At 45.1% G+C, this 19,637-nt stretch overlaps 1 protein-coding gene across 1 annotated transcript in view; it reads right to left on the bottom strand.

Moving 5' to 3' along the window:
* Positions 1-272: 272 nt before the first annotated feature.
* Positions 273-19,637, bottom strand: part of GAP43 (growth associated protein 43) — a gene marked incomplete at both ends in the record, with an annotated part of 52,995 nt that continues 33,630 nt past the window's right edge. Inside the window, one exon of the mRNA XM_079540978.1 lies at positions 273-361. Coding sequence (XP_079397104.1) covers positions 273-361 — 89 coding nt within the window. The remainder of the gene's footprint in view (positions 362-19,637) is intronic.

Here is a 19,637-nt window from a genome sequence, read left to right as displayed (position 1 = left end):
CTCGCCATAACAACACCAAGAAACAAAGAAATGTTTAAGCCACACTGTTTGACTGGGATTTTTCCTGCTTTTTTTTTTTTTTTTTTTTTTTTTTTTTTTTCTTCTTTAAATGTTTGCCACACAGAGAGAAAAAGGGTTTAAGTGGGAATGGGAGAGGGACGGACAGGCTCACAGACGTGAGCAGGAAGGGGGGAGATCAAGATCGGGGCAGGAAGGAAGGATAGAGGATAGGGGGAGGGAGGGAGGGGCAACGGGGAGTCATTTCTTAATGTTCAGGCATTTTCTTGGTCCGCCTTGCTCTCTTCTTCTTTCACCTCTTCCTGCTGGGCACTTTCAGTAGGTTTGGTTTCTTCTACAGCATCTAGTGGGAAAGAGATGATTCAGCATTAGTCAGCCACAATCTAGAGCATCCTGCACATGCATGCAGTCATGCACAACAAAACTGCTGGGCTTTTGGCTTCTCTCTCCCAAAGGAGACCCAGGTCTCAAGGTTTCTAGCATTTCTGTGGCATGGGAAGAAGATGCCCAGGTTCAGCCTAGCAGATGGGTGCATGGCTCTCACATGAAATCTCCAGCCCTACCAGAAACCTGATGCAACTGGGAGGAGCTGCCTAGAGCCCTAAGCCCAGCCTCCTGCTGATGTGTCAGTCAACTCTCACTCATTTCACCACATGCACTGATGAAGCTCTTGGCTTGTAGGGTGAAACCAGCTAGATCCAATGTCTGAATTATCCTTTTACTACACCCACTGGCTGTGCCAATCACCATTGAATTTCTCAGCTCTAATTAAACTGCTACTGAACTTCTCAGAAGCTTGGAAGAGGGAAAAAATAAATTGTAACCTGTAACTCAGATTCCTCTTACACCAAACAGAAATAACGAATGCGAGCCTTTGGACAGGAGGTTGTCTTTCCCTCCAGTTTTCTGGCCTCTCCTTCCAAAGGCAGAGCTGCATGGGGGGAAGCAGTGATAGCAAATGGAGGGTGGATCTGCAATCCCACAGTAAACAAACAATCAGGGAGCTAGCATTGAGGGGAAGACAGAGGCAGTCAGGAGGAACAAGACAGTGGTTCACCAAAGGGTTGCAGGATAATGCTAAGGTCTTAGTGCACTGGAGTGGTTGGTCTGCCAATTCTCCCCATTCCATGCTTACTACTCCTCAACCCACCTAAACATATGCACTGACACTGTGGAGAAGTCAAGCAAGGATCATCACTCCAGATTTATTATAAACAATAGAGAAAAAAAGTGCCAAAGGGCTGGGTCGTGCAGGATGGGGTACAGGACTGGTATGTCACATACTGCAGCACTGGTGCTTGATATACCTCTACATCATCTATGTATTTCTGGTGGGCTCAAGGGTACCCTTGAACAAACCACTTCCTGGCTTCTGAGATGGGCTACCATCTTGTGTTACAATGGCAAATAAAATAGGCCAGGGTTTGCTCTCTTGCCCTGAAGCTACATGGCACTACTCAACTCAGGTACACATGGCTAAATCCTTGCACTCCAGAACAAGAAAGGATGTGTCTGAGAGCTGTCTGGAGCAAAGCTAATTGGAATATTAAAAAACCACAGTATGGCCCATTTTGTCAGCTTAACATTACAGATGTTCACGTGATTTAGTTTGTGAAGGTAAGCATCCTCTCATCCATGTTTATCACTAGTCAGAATACTAAATGGGATGTGAACCATTCCTGACTGAGGCCGATGATGCATTTTTGCCTGGTCCATTCGATGCCATCAGATGGCAGACTTGTATTTGCTTCCAGCACTGGAAGCAGGTGCCGCAGCTCTCACACCCCTCTCTGCCTCAGCTCCTTAGCCTCTCTTTTTATGCCTTCCTATGCACCATTTCCACGTGCATCACCTTTAAGGTGTAACATCCCAACCTAAATCAACTTTATCAACTGCTCTGCTTTTGGAACTTAAAACACTTTCTGTCTTAATGAACTTCAGACATTGATTTTCCAGTAAGAAAAATTCTTCAAGAACATCCCCATCACCCAATACCATGGCCTGAGACCCTGCATTGCCAGCCAGCAAAAGCTTCTATGCACTTGCTTTTCCCTGATACTGAGCAGCAAAACAGAGTGCTTCTTAAAGACCCTTTCTATATATAGTACAGGTACAACAATGAACCAAAGACAAAATAGACTACTGATAAAAATGGGATGTAAAAATGGATAGGATTGCAAAGCAGACTAATTTGCCTTAGTTTGATTAATGTTTCCAAATGATTCAATCAAACTCCCCATAGAGGGCAGGGAATCTCTTTTATCCTGCTCTTCTCCAAGGCATTCATGGCAGGGCACATGTTGAATTATGGAGCTGAGGACGTGCATGGCCATCTACATCTCAGTGTAGGCCAAAACAATGTCATTTAGCCAGTAGCTTTGTTAGTCTAGATCCCAGTAAGACAAAAGGTCTGTTTTCCCATACGTAAATGCAAGATAAATGGAAGATCAGCAAAGGATGGGCAACTCAGCATAAGGAACACAATCCCAGCCACATTTCATGTTTTAAACATGTGTTTAAAACTTTTTGCATCTTCTTAGTGAAAATGCACACAGATTTCAGCCAAGACTCCCCACAGCCTTCTGAAGACAGTGTAACAGAAGGGCACATAATGCAACAAGCACAGGGACAGACACTGGGAGGTCCTGAGTTCCTGCTGTCCATAGTGAGAGCCTTGCCCAAGCCATACAAACCATTATGTTGCAAAGATTCCCTCACTGCAGTTAAAACTGGGGTCCTGGTTCTACAGAAGTAGGATCCTATAGTACTATAGGCTTTCGACAATTGTTCTAGTGATGTGAACAGGAATTCTGGTTGCATTCAAAATGGGGGAATGATGTGGGATTGCTCACAATACTTTCCTTGCTGGCTCACCATAGTGGCAAATCTAATTTCCAGGGAACTGTCTGTGGCACCTATAGGGCCTTGGCTGGCAGAGGAATTTCCTTGCTGCACAGAAGCCTTGCTGCCCACCCTGTACTTCTCTGGAGGCAGTTGGCAGTAGGCAGACATTGCACTGACTTCTGCCATGCTGAAATAGCCTAGACTGACCCTAAGGTCAGGGAGCAGCAGAAAGACTATAAAGTCACTTCATTACATATTCAAGTCCTCTGCAGAACAGAAAGGAATCAGAAAAAAAAACAAACATACGCTGAACGCAACCTTGAGTCACTTTTCACCCTTTGTTAATGGCCCAAGTATAAATAAGAGCTGTATCTTTCTAACAAGAGCTATCAAGCCAAATTCATCTAGCCACTCTCCTTTTAATTGTACATGGTTTCGAAACGAGGGGAAATACCATACCCACACGTGCACCCTGCTGCCACTAACCTATGTCTCACTTCCTAGCAGCTTTAGCACAATTCCATTGATCTTTAAGACAAGGGAAAAGAAGCAACCTGGTGTTATTATTCAGTAATGAGCTTCAGCAAGAGGTAACATCACAAAGGATAAACAATTCAGCATAAAAAATGAAGTTCAAGCTGTGGCACTGCTAAATCACAGCAGTGAAAAGAAGAGGGTTCTCCCCGAGCAATGGGAGCATTGCAGCACAACCCTACTGACATCAGGGCCAGTTAATAGCAGTTCATGATTCACAAGGAGAGACGAGACGGTTTTGCCTGACTCACCCTTCACCGGTTTGTTTGATGCAGGGTATTTCTGCAGTTATTTCTCAGGGGTTTTCTCCAACCTAGTTTTCAGCGTCCCAGTAAAGTCTGCCAGGTATCCCTGGGGAGATTATTACAGACATATCCTGGGGGATCTCATAGATCAGAGAGGAGCTTTCTTCCTCTCTTCCTGGATATCAGGCTTGATTTCCCACTGCCTTGAACTCTGGGCTGTTGCACATGTTGATTTGTAATGGACAGGTACAATTACACAGCCAGACCTGTACAACCTTGACATTTCACATTCACTTTGCACTTTGTTGAACTAGGTGTAAAAGGTGACAAAAAAAAAAAAGCAGGTGAGAATTCAGGGCATTGAGGTGAAATGTTCTGCACCCTGCTTGAGGAACAACAGCATGCCATCCCAAGCGGCCAAATTTCCACCTGTCTAAAGCTGCCCCTTCAGAACATGCAAGCATTGTGAGGTCTCAACCAGAAAGACCAGAGTGCCCGTGTCCATTCTCAGTGAAGAGAACAAACAAGTGGCACTGACTTATCCTTTAAGATGGGCCTGGACCAGGGCAGCAGAAAGATGCACTGGGAGACATCACAAAATAGGAATGTTGAAGTAAGAGAGGATAGAGAGGATAGGGACCCTATTCATCACCTGGCAGCAATGCACAGACATCATCAGCTGGTCTTCTCACCCTGCTCTTCCTTTCCAATTACTGAAGATAAACATGGCATTTTTGAGGCTATTAACTGAACCTCTAAGGGCTGCTTCAAAAGTAATGGCTCATATTTTATTACATTGGCCCATGACATCAGAGGATGTTGGTGGTTTGGCATGAGCCTGCATGCCACACTCATCAAGATCTGCACCAGTAAAGGTGCCCCGATGCTTTTCTTGCCACTGCTGAAACACGACCCACTGCCTCGCTGTGCTCACATCCACTCTTTGGACTTCAGAAATGTTCAGACGTTGTCAGTGATTGTCAGTAAGTACAAAAACCTTTTGGACAGCCTTGGACAAACCCTAGGCTGTGACCATGCAAGTGCTTCAAGGATAGGGCTGTTTGATGGGAGGGACTGAAGTGTGCTTGCTTCCCAGCTTAAGGGCTCTGTCTTGACAGTTGCCTCATACCTAGAGCTCGCACCTGACAGGGAATTTTAAGTGCTTTGTCCATGGGAGAGAAATGATACATAAATAAACTACAGATCCTTGATGAAATAGGGTCTTTAGGGAGCTTCTGCCCCTCAGCACTCTATTTCCTGGAAATGATGAGAATCATATCGATAAGCTCTGCTGGTGAGCAAACATCTTGAACATATGCAGCTCTGGATGCTGTGGAGCCGCAGCAAGCGTGCAGGCAACAGCATGGCTGGATGGTGGCACCTCCAGCTGCCTTTGCCTGTGCTGCACTCTAATGGTTGAGCATGCAGGCTTCTCTCCAAGTCTCCCCACTGCCCTACATTAGTGAAATTAGGTTGAGTGGATTTCCGGGTAAAATACTGTCTCTTGGGACCTGCCCAGCTCCCATCTGACTTGCCAAGATTAATTAAATCAGAGCAGACATCAGTTTATGGCCAGAGTAGCAGTAACCTCTCTTCTGATCATTTCTTTTGTGGCTGGTGGCTTGGGTTTTGTTTTCCTTTTCTTTTCTGTTCCATTGTAGATCTTCAAATTGCCACAGCTGATGCCAAAATAAAAGAAATTGCACAAACACTCTGGGACTCTACTACAGATGCAGGAATTTTGCTTCTGCTGCTTTCCCACTGTTTGCATAATTATTGCTGATATTGTGTGGCTTGAACATGTCTGCGTGCTAACGCATTGCCCATCCCTCCTCAACAGCTGCTCTTTCTCAAGCATTGGCCACAATGTGGGTCCATTTGCCATACTCAACTTCTTTTTCTCTCTGCCCTCTGCCAGCTACAGCTTGGCCAGAAATGGGAGTGAAAGCCTGCACCCTGTCTGGTCTCCTCTTTGCTTCCAAATATTAATCTGGGTTTTGCTGCCCTGTTATAAGCAGCCCCCGTTTACCTCAGAGAGGGGAATTTTTTGGAAGGTAAGGAATACAGGGAGGCCCCATTTGAAATCTGTGACCTAAGCATCTCCTAGTTTTAATGACATTTGGGTCCAGATTTGGATCCAGGCTTCACAGCTTGATTCATCTGTCCCGATCCATCTGTCCTTCTTGCCAGCCAGAAGCTGCTTCCAGGCAGTCTATGGTATGTCTGAAATTGCTGAAATCAGATGCAGCTCGGGTTCAGAGCTGTTGCTTATACAGCTCCCTTCCTGATCCAAGTTAGCCTATTGCAGTCAGCCCTGCTATGCACCATACACAGCTCTAAAATCCTACGCCCTGTCCGCTCACTGCTTCTGTGGATCGACAAATTTATGCTGGGGAGTGAAGAGCTGCGGAATTCGGACAAGTGACTATTCCTGTTCCAGGGAGAGGGGTTGAGAGACTTTTCCCAGAAGCCTAGGGAATCCCTTGCTCGCTATGGGCAGACCCAAGGCAAAGCAGCAGGGAAGTAGAATGTGTTGTGTTCACGGATCCTGCTGGTAAAGGAGGCACATGGGATGCTGGGGAAGGGGTGAAGATTTGAACAAAAAGGTGAATGTGGCCACAACACATGGCATTTTTGGCCTCCCACTCCTGCACCACATCACCTCTGTTTCAGCCTCGTGTATGCCAACCCCAGTTGTACCAACAGAGAGAGGAAAAGCCACTTCTGCCAGTGCCACAGCTGATGACTGCGGGCCCAGCTTGGGCAGCCTTCTCCTTCCACTTCAGCTCAATCCTCAGAGGACAACCAGCCCCAGATCTGTCCTCCCAGCCACATTTGCGCTTTGTCAGGCTGCCCAGCTTGTAGCTTAGGGATTTCCCCTCCTTCCCTTTCTTCCCCAGCACCACTGAAATCCCACCCTGTGTTGGCATCTGTGCGTGCAGGAGGTGGGAAGGGAGGAGTGGGTGATGGGCTCAGGGAGGGGCTGCGAAGGGCTGCAGCTCCATGGCCTAGCATCTTTCCCAGTGTCTAGACACCAGCTGCCGGGTTGCCATGGAAACACTCAACTTGGGCGGATGGGCAGAAGCTGCGGGGTCTCCAGAGAAAAGGAAGTGGTGCAGCATGAGGGTGGGGAGAGAAAAAGGGAGATGTTCTTCACAAATAGGAGGTGTTAACCCTGTTACAGCTACGTTTGCAAATATTTCTGCTTCCTGGAGAACTGGGAAAGGAGCGGCTGTCCTTTCTTCTGCTGCTGTTTCCTTCCTGCACACAGAGGCAGCCAAACCTGAAGGCTGAGACAAATGACATGCCAGCTGCTGGCAGGTGTGTGATCACACTGCCTATTGACAGCACTTTGGGCCCACATACAGCACCTATGGCAGGGCCGTTGCAGTCAGCTACAACGGGAAGAAGCCTACAGCTTACCAAAGTGGTTAGGTTTTTCAGTCATAGTTCTCTCTCAGCTGCCATCACAGCTACAGCAAATGCAGTCCAAGAGTGACACAGTAGTTGAAGAGGAGGCAAAGGAGCTTTTTTGGTGTGAGAGTGCCTCAGAGGCAGATGGCTGGCAATGAGGTCTCCCCAGAGCCTTTTCCTCTCCAAGCTAAGCAAGCCCAAATCTCTCAACCTTTCTTCCTATGAGAAGTGCTCCAGGCTTTTGATCATTTTTGTGGCCCTCCTCAGACAGCTCCAACAGCTCCACATCTTTCTTGTGCTGGGGACAAGAAGGGGGGGAACAATCACCTCCCTCTCCCTACTTCTCTTTTGATGCAGCCCAGGATACTCTTGGCCTTCCAGCTTCAAGCATACACACTTCAGGCTCATGTCCAGCTTTTCATCCACCAAGACACCTAACTCCACTGCAGGGCTGTTGAATTCTTCTCCCAGTTTGTACACATATCTGGGATTGCCCCTTGCTCTTGATTTTGTTGAACCTCATTAGATTAATGTGGGCCCAATTTCAAGCCTGTCCAGGTTCCTCCAGATGGCATCCCTTTCTTCTATTACATCAACCATACCATCTGCAAACTTGATAATGGTACACTCCATCCCACTGTCTATGTCATTCATAAGGATGTTGAAGAGCACCAGTCCCAAGATGGACCCATGGGGTCACCACTCATCACCAGTCTCCACTTGAACAAAGAACCATTGACCAGAACCCTCTGACTGTGACCATCCAACTAACTTTTTATCTACCAAATAGTATTGCTTCCAAATCCATATTTTTCCAATTTCGGGACAAGAATGTGGTTCAAGATCATGTTGAAAGCCTTGCACAGGTCCATGTAGATGACATCAGTTGCATTTCTTTTGTCCACTAATGCCCTCACTTCATGGTAGAAAGTCAACAGATTGGTCAGGCATGATCTGCCCTTGGTGAAAGCATGCTGGCTGTTTCAGTTCACTTTCTTGCTCACATGTGCCTTAACATCTCTTCCAGGAGGATCTGTTCCATGATCCTCAAGATGTGAGGCTCATCTTCCTTAACAATGGGAGAGATGTTTCCTTTTTCCAGTCAACAGGGACTTCCTCTGACAGACATGACTTTTCAAATACGATGGAAAATGGCTTGGCAACAACATCAGCCAATTCCTTCAGGACTCTGGCATGCATGTTGTCTAACCCTGTCAACTTGTACATACGAGAGGTATGGAAAGCATGACTGTCAGTGAAGACCAAGACAAAGAACTTGCTTAGTGCCACAGCCTTCCCCATATCTGTTGAAGCCAGATCTCTCTTCTCATTTATCAGAGGAGATATACTCTCTTTTGCCTGTCTTTTCTGATGCATGTATCTGAAAGATCCCTTCCTGTTACTTTTCACATCTTGCCATCTTCAATTCTGTCAATACATTGGCTTTCCTGATCCCATCTCTGCATGTCTGAATGGCATCCCTGTATTATTTCCTGGCCACCCATCCTTGTTTCCAGTGCATATACATTTCCATCTTTTCCCTCAGTTAGTCCAGTAGGTCCTTGCTCAACCACGCCAGTTTCCTGCCTCCTCTGCTTAATGTCTTATGCTGAGGGATGGAGAGCTCTTATGCTCTCAGAAAGGTGTCCTTAAAGAGCTGACAGGTCTGTTCCCTTTCTTTGTTCCTAAGGACAGTTTCCCAGAAGATCTCATCCAATGACTCCTGAAACAGCTAGAATTTCACTCCTGCTCTTTGCCAGGCCCACATTCTCAAGCTAACACACTTGACCACGCCATGATCACTACAGCCCAGACTGCCTGCAGTTTTAGTATCTTTAATGATATCTGCTGCACTGCTGAGCACCAAGTCCAGTAATGCTTTACCTCTGGCTGGTCTATCCAATACCTGGACCAGAAAGTTATCCTTAATGAAACCCAGGAGTATCCTGGATTGCTTGCAGCTTGCTATATCATTTCCCAGCAGACATCTGGGTGGTTGAAGTCCCCCATTAGTATGAGAACCTGCGAGTGATGCCTCTTGTAGCTGAAGCAAGAAAACCTAGTCAACAGGCTCCCCGTGATCAAGCAGAATGTAGTAGACCCTGACCACCAGGTGTTCTTTATTGGTCCAGTCCCTAATTTTAATCCACAAACTCTCAGTCTGGTCAGGGCTGTTTCTCAGAGGCAGCTCTTTGCTGTGTATCCACTTCTTAACATAGAGTGCAACTCCCCTGCCCCTCCTACCTTGCCTATCCCTTCTAAAAAAGCTTATTTTATAAGGTATAATCCCTAAATCATACATTTGTGATGCATCCAGATCTATGTGAAACTTAAGAGCCCTCTTCATTGTGACCTTCCCAAATATCTATAGGCAGACAGCAATGTATTTATGTGATCTTTATCACCATAACAATGACCTAACTCACAATTGTGGAGGTATTTAATTATTGTGCCCTCCCAGTGGGGAAGCAAGGGCTTTTATCTGCATTTTAGAGACACAGTATGAGGAGCTGGGATGCAGTCATACAAGAGCCTGTGGTATTTCCCTGTGGCTGAGACTCCTCTTCCAGCAGCATTTTCATAGGGGCAGCAACTTGGTCCTGGTGTTCAGAAAAAGGTCTGTGATTTCTGAAATTCCCTAATTTCAGGCTAAAGCTGGAAGTGCAGCAACCTCAGCAATATTACCAGCCAGCCATCACAAGACAGCAGGTAGAAGAACAGCATTTATAACTTTACCTCTCTGAAATAGGAATACCTGAGAAAAAATAACCCAGCAGTTATTCTTTGCTCTTCACATTTGCTACTCCAGTAGATTTCACAAAGGTCCTGCACACCATAAAGGCAACTCTTCTTAATTAATTAAATACCTTGTGATTTAAACAGCTTGAATACAGAGGTTTTTACTGGCTTCCAGCTGTGGAATGTAACTCTTGGCAGCTGTTCTTGGCATATGCATTGAAAAACAAGATGTCCCCGTCTCATCATACAAGAGTACTCTCTTGTGCCACCCATCTTTTCCTCCTAAGTTGGATTAAATGCTGGAGAATGGTTTGGAAACGGGGAATGTGAATGGAAAGAGTATCAAGGTCTTCTCAAGATGCATCCATTTATTCTTTAGCCTCTCTACTGTTGTTGCCCTGTGAGATCATAGAGGAGAAATCAGAGGAAAGATAAGAGGGAATGGAAATACTCGGAACTGATCATGGGCAAGTGAGCCAAAAGTAGCCTGACTGAAGTGATTGCTAGTGATTCCTGTACAATCGGGACAATCCCAGAAAAGTAATTAATTCAGGGAATGAAGCTTACAGCACTTTGGAGATGGAGGTGCACATTTGGAGAGTCCTGGCAGATACACAGAGAGTGACAGCTCTGCTGATCAGCCTGGCAATTGTGGTAGGATCAGTAGGGGAAAAAAAATAACCCAAAACAGTGGCAGCCTGCTGGCATTCATGCACTGCTGATCCTGAAATAACAAGGGCTCAGGAGAGGAAGGAAATATGCAATGCTGGAGCCTTTGGGTCTCAGTCTTCAGCTCCTACCCACCTTGTCACATGGGACAGGCTGTGAGGTTGCTCTCCTCCCCTGCTTTGGTAATATTGGCAAGGGAAAAGAGGCCAGAAGAGGAAATTTTCTGTAATTGCAGCAAAAAGGTCTAGAAATTCCTTTGGTGCATCCAGAATTAATGTGCTGCTCCTCCCCTTGTTCTCCTCCCCTTTCAGCTGTCACTGACAGGAAAACAAATTACTGCAGCCCTTACTATAAGCCACACTCCCGCCTCCCTTCCCCCAGTCCAAAAGACATGTGCCATTCATAAGCTGCCTGACTGCTAGTCTCCATTATTAAACCCTGGAAGGCTGATAAATTGGGGATTCATGGAGCCTGCAAGCCTCCAACAACTCAGATTGCCATGGAAACCAGAGGCAGACTCCATCTCCAGCAGAAATGATATTGATCTAGCTGAAGGCAGGGAATTACAATCAAGGAGAGAAAATAAAATGTCTCTTTTTCTTCCTTTTGCCACCCTCCGATTTTGTGCTGAAGCAAAAGGGAAATTTCATTTAGAGATCATTAGTTTGTTTCAAGACTCTGCAAATTTGATGCTAAAATGAATACTTGTTGTCAGGCCTTCCACGGCCATTTCGTTGATAACTGCCCCCAGCAGTTGCAACGTCACCAATATGAGCTCTTTGCATCAAAGATGTTAATATTTCCCACATGCTGACCTGTAAGGTCGCAATGTGTTTTGTTCAGAATAAGCATCAAAACGCACCCACAGCTCTCTGGGAGGCAGTTTGGTATTAATACTATTCCCACTGAAATTACTGGGAGCCTTTGCTGTTCTTTTCAATGAGAAGAGGTCTTCACATGCATTGTGACAGCCTGGATGCAGGAAAAGACACTGTGAACCAAGTAGTCTGCTGGGGAAATCCTCATCTGGAGAGAACATGAAGTGGCACTGCTGGTGCAGAACACCCTTCCTCTTAAATCCAAATCCGTTCTTTGGGACTGCTTAATCACAGCCCTCCATGGCAGGAAAGAGCAGGAATAACAGCACCCATCCTGAAAAGGTGAATGGGTAATGACACTTTTCAATCTAACCCTGCAAAGGCCTGATCCTCCCTGGTTGAGGACCTCTTCCCTTAGGTGCCTATGACAATGTCTAAGAGTTGTGATGTGAGAGAACCCAGCTTATCTTACAGCAGAAGGCCAGGCAACATACTTGCCTCTTCTGCCCTAAGAAATCTCTTGCTGTGAAAGGAGCAGCAGTAGCATCACTAATTCTAGTTTTAGTCTAAATATGGCAGCTTTAAAGAAAAAAACAAACACAAAAACAATAACAAAAAACACAGCAAAGCAATCTTCTCCCAGGAAGGAGAGACATCCCTCTCATGGGAGGGATGTACTGTCCTCCAGTGTGAGCACTGCACCAAGTACATCAGGGCGGCTGCCCCACAACAGCCATTTCAGTTTAATTGGCTTTTCACAATAACAGTTGAATTAGGAAAGTAATGAATTTGGTCTCTTTGAACAGAGTGGCTGCAAATGCTACAAATGACATCTTGCAGAGGTACAGCCAGGTTATACCCAGAATGGTGGCGCAGCATGTTCACGTTGGTTGTTACTGGCAAAGCTGAAGCTCATTTGTATGGTTCATGTACTCTTATCCGAGGCATAAACTTGACCAGGCCTGAGCAGCTCAGAAATTGCACTGAATCAGAGACAATGGCCACCGCTTTGTGCTCATGTTGTCTCCCTTGGTCCTCTGGCAGATGTTTTTCCTTGGAAAGTTTCTTGGCTCAGGTCCTGCATGCTGCTCATAGAGTGTTGTTGGGGGATATCCATGTGAATGAACATATCTCTCTCGCTCTTCCTCTCCTACTGGAGCTGTTCCACTTCCATAAGTCATTAAACATTCATTAGGCCAGAGAAAAAGATTGATTCTGTAGTCTGGTAGTGAGGATACTCATCTGGAAAGGGGGAGATCAAGCTTGGTCCCAATCTTGGTCCCAATAAATAATAAATAATTTATACGAAGTGGAACAACTACAGCAAGAGGCATCAAGAGAAACATCCAGCACAGCAAACAGCCTGATGTATTCCCTGTTGCTAAGCTTATTTGATTTCATTTTCCTGATGCAAGGCACAGACACATGTTGTCTTCTGCCACTTTAGGGAGTACCTGACCCCTCACATGCTTGCTACTATAAAAACAGACAAAGGTTTCTCTTACTACTTTCATCCAGAAATCCCACAGTTCCTGATTCTGGTGTGTTATGTTTCATTCTGACAAATTCATAGAATCATAGAATGGCCTGGGTTGAAAAAGACCACAGTGATCATCTGGTTTCAATCCCCCTGCTGTGTGCAGGGTCACCGACCACCAGAACAGGCTGCCCAGAGCCACATCCAGCCTGGCCTTGAATGCCTCCAGGGGCTTCCACAACCTCCTTGGGCAACCTGTTCAGTGCATCACCACCCTCTGAGTGCAAAACTTCCTCTTAATATCTAACCTAAACCTCCCCTGACTCTGTTTAAATCCATTCCCCTTGTCCTATCACTATCTACCCTTGTAATCTGTCTTTCCCTCTCCTGTTTATATGTTCCTTTCAAATTTTGGAAGACCACAATGAGGTCTCCCCAGAACATTCTCAGTTCCCTCAACCTTTTGTCATAGGAGAGGTTCTCCAGCCCTCTGATCATCTTAGTGGCTCTCCTCTGGACCCATTCCATGAGTTCCACGTCTTTCTTGTTCTGGGGGCCCCAGGCCTGGATGCAGTACTCCAGATGGGGTCTCACAAAGCTAAATAGAGACAATCACCTCCCTCTCCCTGCTGGCCACTCCTCTTCTAACACAGCCCAGAACACAGTTGGCCTTCCGGGCAGCAAGCACACACTGCTGGTTCATCCGTCTTCTTGTCTACCAGGACTTCCAAGTCCTCTGCAGGGCTGCTCTCAAGGAGACCTTCCCCCAGTTTGTATAAATAACTGGGATTGCCCTGGCCCAAATGCAGCACCTTGCGCTTGGCCTTGTTGAACCTCATTAGGTTCTCATGGGCCCATTTCTCCAGCCTGTCCAGGTCCCTCTGGATGGCTTCCCTCCCCCTTACTGTATCAACTGCACTGCTCAGCTTGGTGTCATCTGCGAACTCGCTGAGGGTGCACTCCATGCCATCATCTATGTCATTGAAGATGTTGAAATTAAAGGGATCTTTAATGAAAACAAGTTTCATTACAAAAATTAGAGTCTGGCAGGACTTAGAAGCTCTGCATGAAGGCAGTCTAAACTGCAGTAAAGCTCAGGCCCTCTGTTTGACAGAAACATGTGTACTTGTTTTGCTAGAAATGAAGTCTAGAATCATGCAACATCATTCAGGAATGACTGGAATTTTCTCCTTGTTCCCTCAGGTAGACATCAGTGACTCCATCCATCTTTCTCAGTCATTTGACTTCAGCCGTGAAGGTTTGTAGCCTAAGGCAGAAAGAAACATTTTATTTCTCATTCTATGTGTCTTTATTGAGTGCAGTGAACAGTACTGAGTTAGTATCTCTTGAGACCAAATCTAGCCATTCACTCACAGCACTGGTGCTGTACAGTGGCAGGGCTGTGTGTTTCTCCCCAGTGCCTTGCTGCTGGGCTGTAGGTACCTTAGGAGGGGTTGTGTCATAGACAGGAAGTGAAGTTTAGTCCCTGTGCCTGGTGCTGTGTTTGGCCACATTGTCAGGTCTACAAACAAAGAACTGACAGTAGCGAAGGGAAGGGTTCGTGCTTACTACCTTCATGCACACAAAAAAAGCTTAAGGATGTGCCCAAACCATTTACACTGCTGCAGGATCTTACCAGTCCCACTGGCTTGCCAACCTGGAGCACTCTGTGAATACAGCAGAGTTGCAACTTTCTGCCACAAGTTCTGACCACAAGTGAAAGCAGAAGGCCAATATTTATAGAATCACAGAATCATATAATCACAGAATGGCAGTTGGAAGGGTCTCAAGGATCACCGCATTCCAGTCCCCTCCTCCCCCACTCCCTCCACAGGAAGTGTTTCCAACAACTAGATCAAGTACTATAGATTGCCCAGGGCTCCACACAACCTGGTCTTGAACATCTCCAAGGATGGGGCATCCACAACCTCATTGAGCAACCTGTTCCAGCACCTCACCACTCCTCAGTGAAAAATCTTCCCCTGACATCTAACATCTAAGATTTATCTTCCTTCCTTCAGTTTAAAAACATTGCCCCTTTTCCTATCATCCAGTTCCAACCCCCTGCCATGGGCAGAGTTCCCAGTAATTAGATCAAGCTGCCCAGGATCCCATCCAACCCAACCTTGAATGCCTCCAGGGATGGGACATCCACAGCTTCTCTGGGCATCTCCAATGGCTTCTCTCTTGTTTCAGCATTGGTGACTGAAGATTATTCTGAATCTCTTACAACACCGATGCTAAAATAACAGGTGAAATCCTAGCCTTACTTAAATTGGTGAGGTTTATATTTCAGCTCTGAAGCTGCAGCCGCCATTTGTGAGTGTTGCTTCCGAACTGGCTGTAAAAGATGGAAGTAAGGAGAGAGAAAGAACAGGAGCTTGAAGACAAATTTTGGAATAGGCAACGCAGGTTGTCAGAGACAGAATATATACTTATGCCTAAAGCCAGACAGAATGTGGGGATAAAGTATTAAAATTCACCAAAACACTAGGCAGTTATGGACTTCATCCACACAGGCTTGCATTCAAACCTTCTTCCTCCTTCTTAGAGTTTTGCATCATTTTCAAATCAACAGGTGCTCAAATCTCTTCAGAACCAAAACGGTATTCTAAAAATACTTTGCACTACCTTAATTCTAACTACTTTTATCCCATTTTCCATGTCTTCCATCAGTTATCTAGTAAGATCTTTGAAACATTTTTCACAGCTGGTAAGACAGTTCTGCCGAAGTCAGCAGCACTGGGGAATGCTACTGCACACCAGCCACTGCTCTCACTCCTGCCCTCTCATCCCTTTCTCTATACATGAAATGCATTGTCAGTTCTGGTTCTGCAGTACTGCACAGCTTTAACATAGGGATTGGGATGCTCTTCTAAATGTTTGAGAAATTTTCTTCTTCATTAAGCCCTGTAGGTTACAGGTAATGTCCAGTCATCATTAATAGCATTTCCAATTACTGTTTCTTGCTGGAGGAAAATGAAGAGGTTGAATAGTGTCTGTTTTCTTTCATAATGAAAAGAGGATTCGTTTGCTTGAGGTACAGCTGGAAGCGTGTGGTCACTTGAATACTGGCTAATTGGGACCTTATGACCTCTATCTAAGGCTTATTTACATGAAGCCTTGAGTCTCACTGCTCCTATCATTAGGAACATTTCCTTTGCATCTCTTGTCCTTGTCCAGTTCTTTAGTTCTTTCCCTGAATACTCTGCAGCTCAGCAAAGGGCCAATGTCCAGCATGGGCACCTGGCTGCCAGAACCTCAGCTGAGATTTAAGCCCTGGTCCAGTGTTGCTTGCTGACAGTGATATTACATAGGCCACAGAAAGGAAGAAGCAGCATTTTCACAGACCACATATTCAAAGTTGAAGATGATAAAGCCAAAGATCTTTATATGGTGTAGGGTATTAGAGCTAAAGGATACGGGAAGGGATCCTCTAGTTGGGAAGAAAACCACAGATCTACTTGTCTGCAAAATCAAATTCCCCTTCAGGGAAAAGCTACAGCACTCTTTATTACTTAATTTTTTCCGATACTTTATTATTAACCATCTCCTCTACTTTTCCGCCTGAAAAATAGTTCAATATCAACAGAGAGAAAAGCTAAGGAATTAGGAAGTTCTCCTTTATATCTACAGCATTAATGCAGCCTTGAGAAATACACTGTGCTTAGAGATGTTCAAATTGAGCTTGCATGAGTTGGGGTTTCGGATAGTCTATTGGAATTTCAGAACTGGAGGTGGAACCTACACACAAAGCCAACTCTAGTAGCTGTCTTCATGTCCACCACTGACTTGTAGGCCTCCTGCAACTATTTCCATTTCTTTGGTTCTCCTGACCACTGCCAAGTCTCACAGACAACTATATGGCTGAATATACTTGTGTTGCACTTTTACAAAAAGGACACCTTTCAAGTATAAAATGGACCTACATGTCATTGCAGTCATCCACGATCATTGAGTGGCTGTGTTCAAAAAACAAATATGTTAGTGTGTAAAAGGGCTGGAATGAAGAGAAACACAGAAGAAATACTGCCTTCCTGGAAATACATAACAAGTACAGCCTTTTCTGGACTAATGTATGTAGTGTTTGTCACCCTGTTTCACAAAGAACATCTGTAGATTTAAGGGGAGTTCAGAGCAAGAGACAAAGCCTGGGAATTCTTTCATACAAAATGCAACTGAAAACATTGCTTGCGTTTTTGTCAGGAAAGAGTGAAATAGCAAGGTCTGTGGTACTGTGCCATCTGTGCATATGCATATAGAATACACTATATACCATAAGCAACAGCATAATGTTGCTTAATAGCATAAAGGGCTATCAGAAGCTTTTGTTCTCTCTGTGCTGAACACAAGTAAAGAAAGATATTTCAGGCAATGATGTCCAATTCATTGGTAATCTTTCCAGACATGGTACAGTTGATTGGAGTTGGGAAAGCTGTTGACACTTAGTTAATCAGATATTGTGTATTTTTATATACGCCACATAAAGCCCTAGTTATAATTAGTATCGAAAGAGATGATACATCACGCTTTAGGTGTTAAATTCTAAGTGGCAGAGGACAGGGATGGGTCCTAGCTGTAGAGAGCCTATAGCAGCATTTGGTGCTGGCCACAGCAGGAGAAGTACAGTAAATGAATGTTAGGTCTGACTTGTATTGGCAGCTTTTATGTCCCTCTGCAGTTATTCTATAACTTCACCCTGCTAGGCTCCATGGAGCTGCTGCAGAGATTGGAAGCGATCGCTGAACTGCCACTGGTAATCCAGTATTAATGCACCTATTATGCAGCACTCAAGGAATGTTGAACTAATCTGATCCCTCTGACCTGCTGAACCTTCCCAGTCCCATTTCTTTCTGCAGTCATCTATACCACTGAGTCAGTACTGCTACCTCTAGAGTGACGCTTCTTGGATCTGTAAATCCCAGCTGATACTCTGCAAGCTTATATCTGTCTGCAAAGTTCAGCCTACTTGATCCCAGTGCAAAGAGATGACACTGGTGGTGCTGCAGAGCACAGCTGGGAGCTACAGCAAACAGCTGCCATTTAAATTTCATTGTCTGTCTGCTCTGTCCAAGAGTCTGCTATTTCAAACTTCCTACACTAAAAATTTAGCTACCATTTATGGCAGAGGGGATTCCTTCCATGTGGGGATTTTGGAGCATTTTCTGAAGATGGCCTGTAGCAGGTCACTGCAGAAGGCACTGTAACAAGGACATAGTGACTGAAAGCATGACCTAGGCAGTTTAACCATGGACTTTGGCTGTAGAGACCCGTGTTAGTGTGAGTGACCACTACGCAATACACATGACATCAGTATGTACTGCCTTCAACTCCATCTGCATGTACTGCTTGCAAGAGCTCTTTCCTATAGAGGTCTGTAGGAGTATAATGCTCTCAGCAAACCTCACTGTATGCATCACCTAGAAAGTTTAGTACTATACATGTCCAAGACTTTGTCCATTTGTGAGAATGCTATATAGATTCAAACAATAGTGAGGCTGTTATTTACAACCTCCCCATGGACAGGAAAGCCATGCAGTTTGCCATGATCAGTGAGGAGTGGCTCACCTGATACTGCAACAGCTGTGGTTCTCAGCATTAAAAGGTGTCATCTTTCCTATAATTTCCATCCTTCACAAAATAAACCAGTTAACCACTCTTTCTAACTGAGGCCTCCCTGGCCTAAACCAGTGATTAATTTGCTTTCCTTGGGAGGCATTTTCCAGAATCATCCCACATGGTATCAGTAAATATGCTTAATGCCACCTAGAATTTCATTAAAAATGGTCAGGTCTTTTATACTGCCTACATGTATACCGGGCAAGCAGTATCTCATTTAAAAATGGCAAATTTAACACATACATGGCACCAGAGATAATATTTCACTCTGCAACAGAGAAGAAAATCTGCATCTATTACAAGTTTCTGGTTGTCTGAAAAACTCTGCTCCTCACAGGGACTGCAATCCACATATCCACCTAGGCACAATGCAAAGATTAAAATTTTCAGAGCAGCTGAGGGCTAGGCACATACTTTGTCACCCTGAACCATGGTGCAGGTAACCTAAATTGCATTTATATTCTTACTTTTTTGCTTGAGTAATACTACAGACAGGAAAATTCTGGTATGCTTGCTTAGAGTTGTTCCCTCTGGGGTGCTCATGGGAGGACTAGTGCATTTGCATTGTGTTCCTCAGCTGCCAGGTGTAGCAGTGGAGATAAGCTCCAGTGAAACAGGAATGTCAGTGAGGTTGTTCTGTCTCCTGCCAGCTACCCACAAGCCAAGACTAAAATTCCAGTTATACAACTGCAATCCTCTTGCATAGCGCAGGCTGTACTCTCTAGCTCCTACATGACAATGGACAGTCTTCCCTTCCAAATCTTTATACAGCCAGCACTCTCTGGATGCAGCAACTATTGTCCTTCAATCAATACACTGATTGAGCAATAAACAAAGAACTTATTCAGCTATAAACCATGAAAAAGGATCTGCAGGGACTTGCTGCCTCTGAGGAAGTGAACATGGTGCCTCCCTGTGTTCCTTGCTTGCAGGGTACGGGGCCCCAGGGAGAACTGTGGGCTTGCACGCATGCAGGACAATTGACATCTGGCTGATTTTTCATTTCAGCCGTGAAACTACCCCATTGTAAAGCTATTTCATCAAGCAGGAGAAAGCAATCTTCACTGCTCAACAAAAGAAGACCAATTTGTTTCCTTAGGCACAATTTACTCTTTCACATTTCTGGGCTTTGTTGTATCCTTACCTGACAACTTGAGAATGCTTTTGAAGTGAGAGCTAGCCAAGTTTGGAGATGAGCCTTGAAAACCTGGTAAATTACAAAGAGAATCTAACATTGTGTGATATTCACCTCTTCTCCTC

Source organism: Tetrao urogallus (genome assembly GCF_951394365.1).
Source record: "Tetrao urogallus genome assembly, chromosome: 1".
Taxonomy (NCBI): Eukaryota; Metazoa; Chordata; class Aves; order Galliformes; family Phasianidae; genus Tetrao; species Tetrao urogallus.
This window is presented reverse-complemented; position numbering and strand designations above follow the sequence as displayed.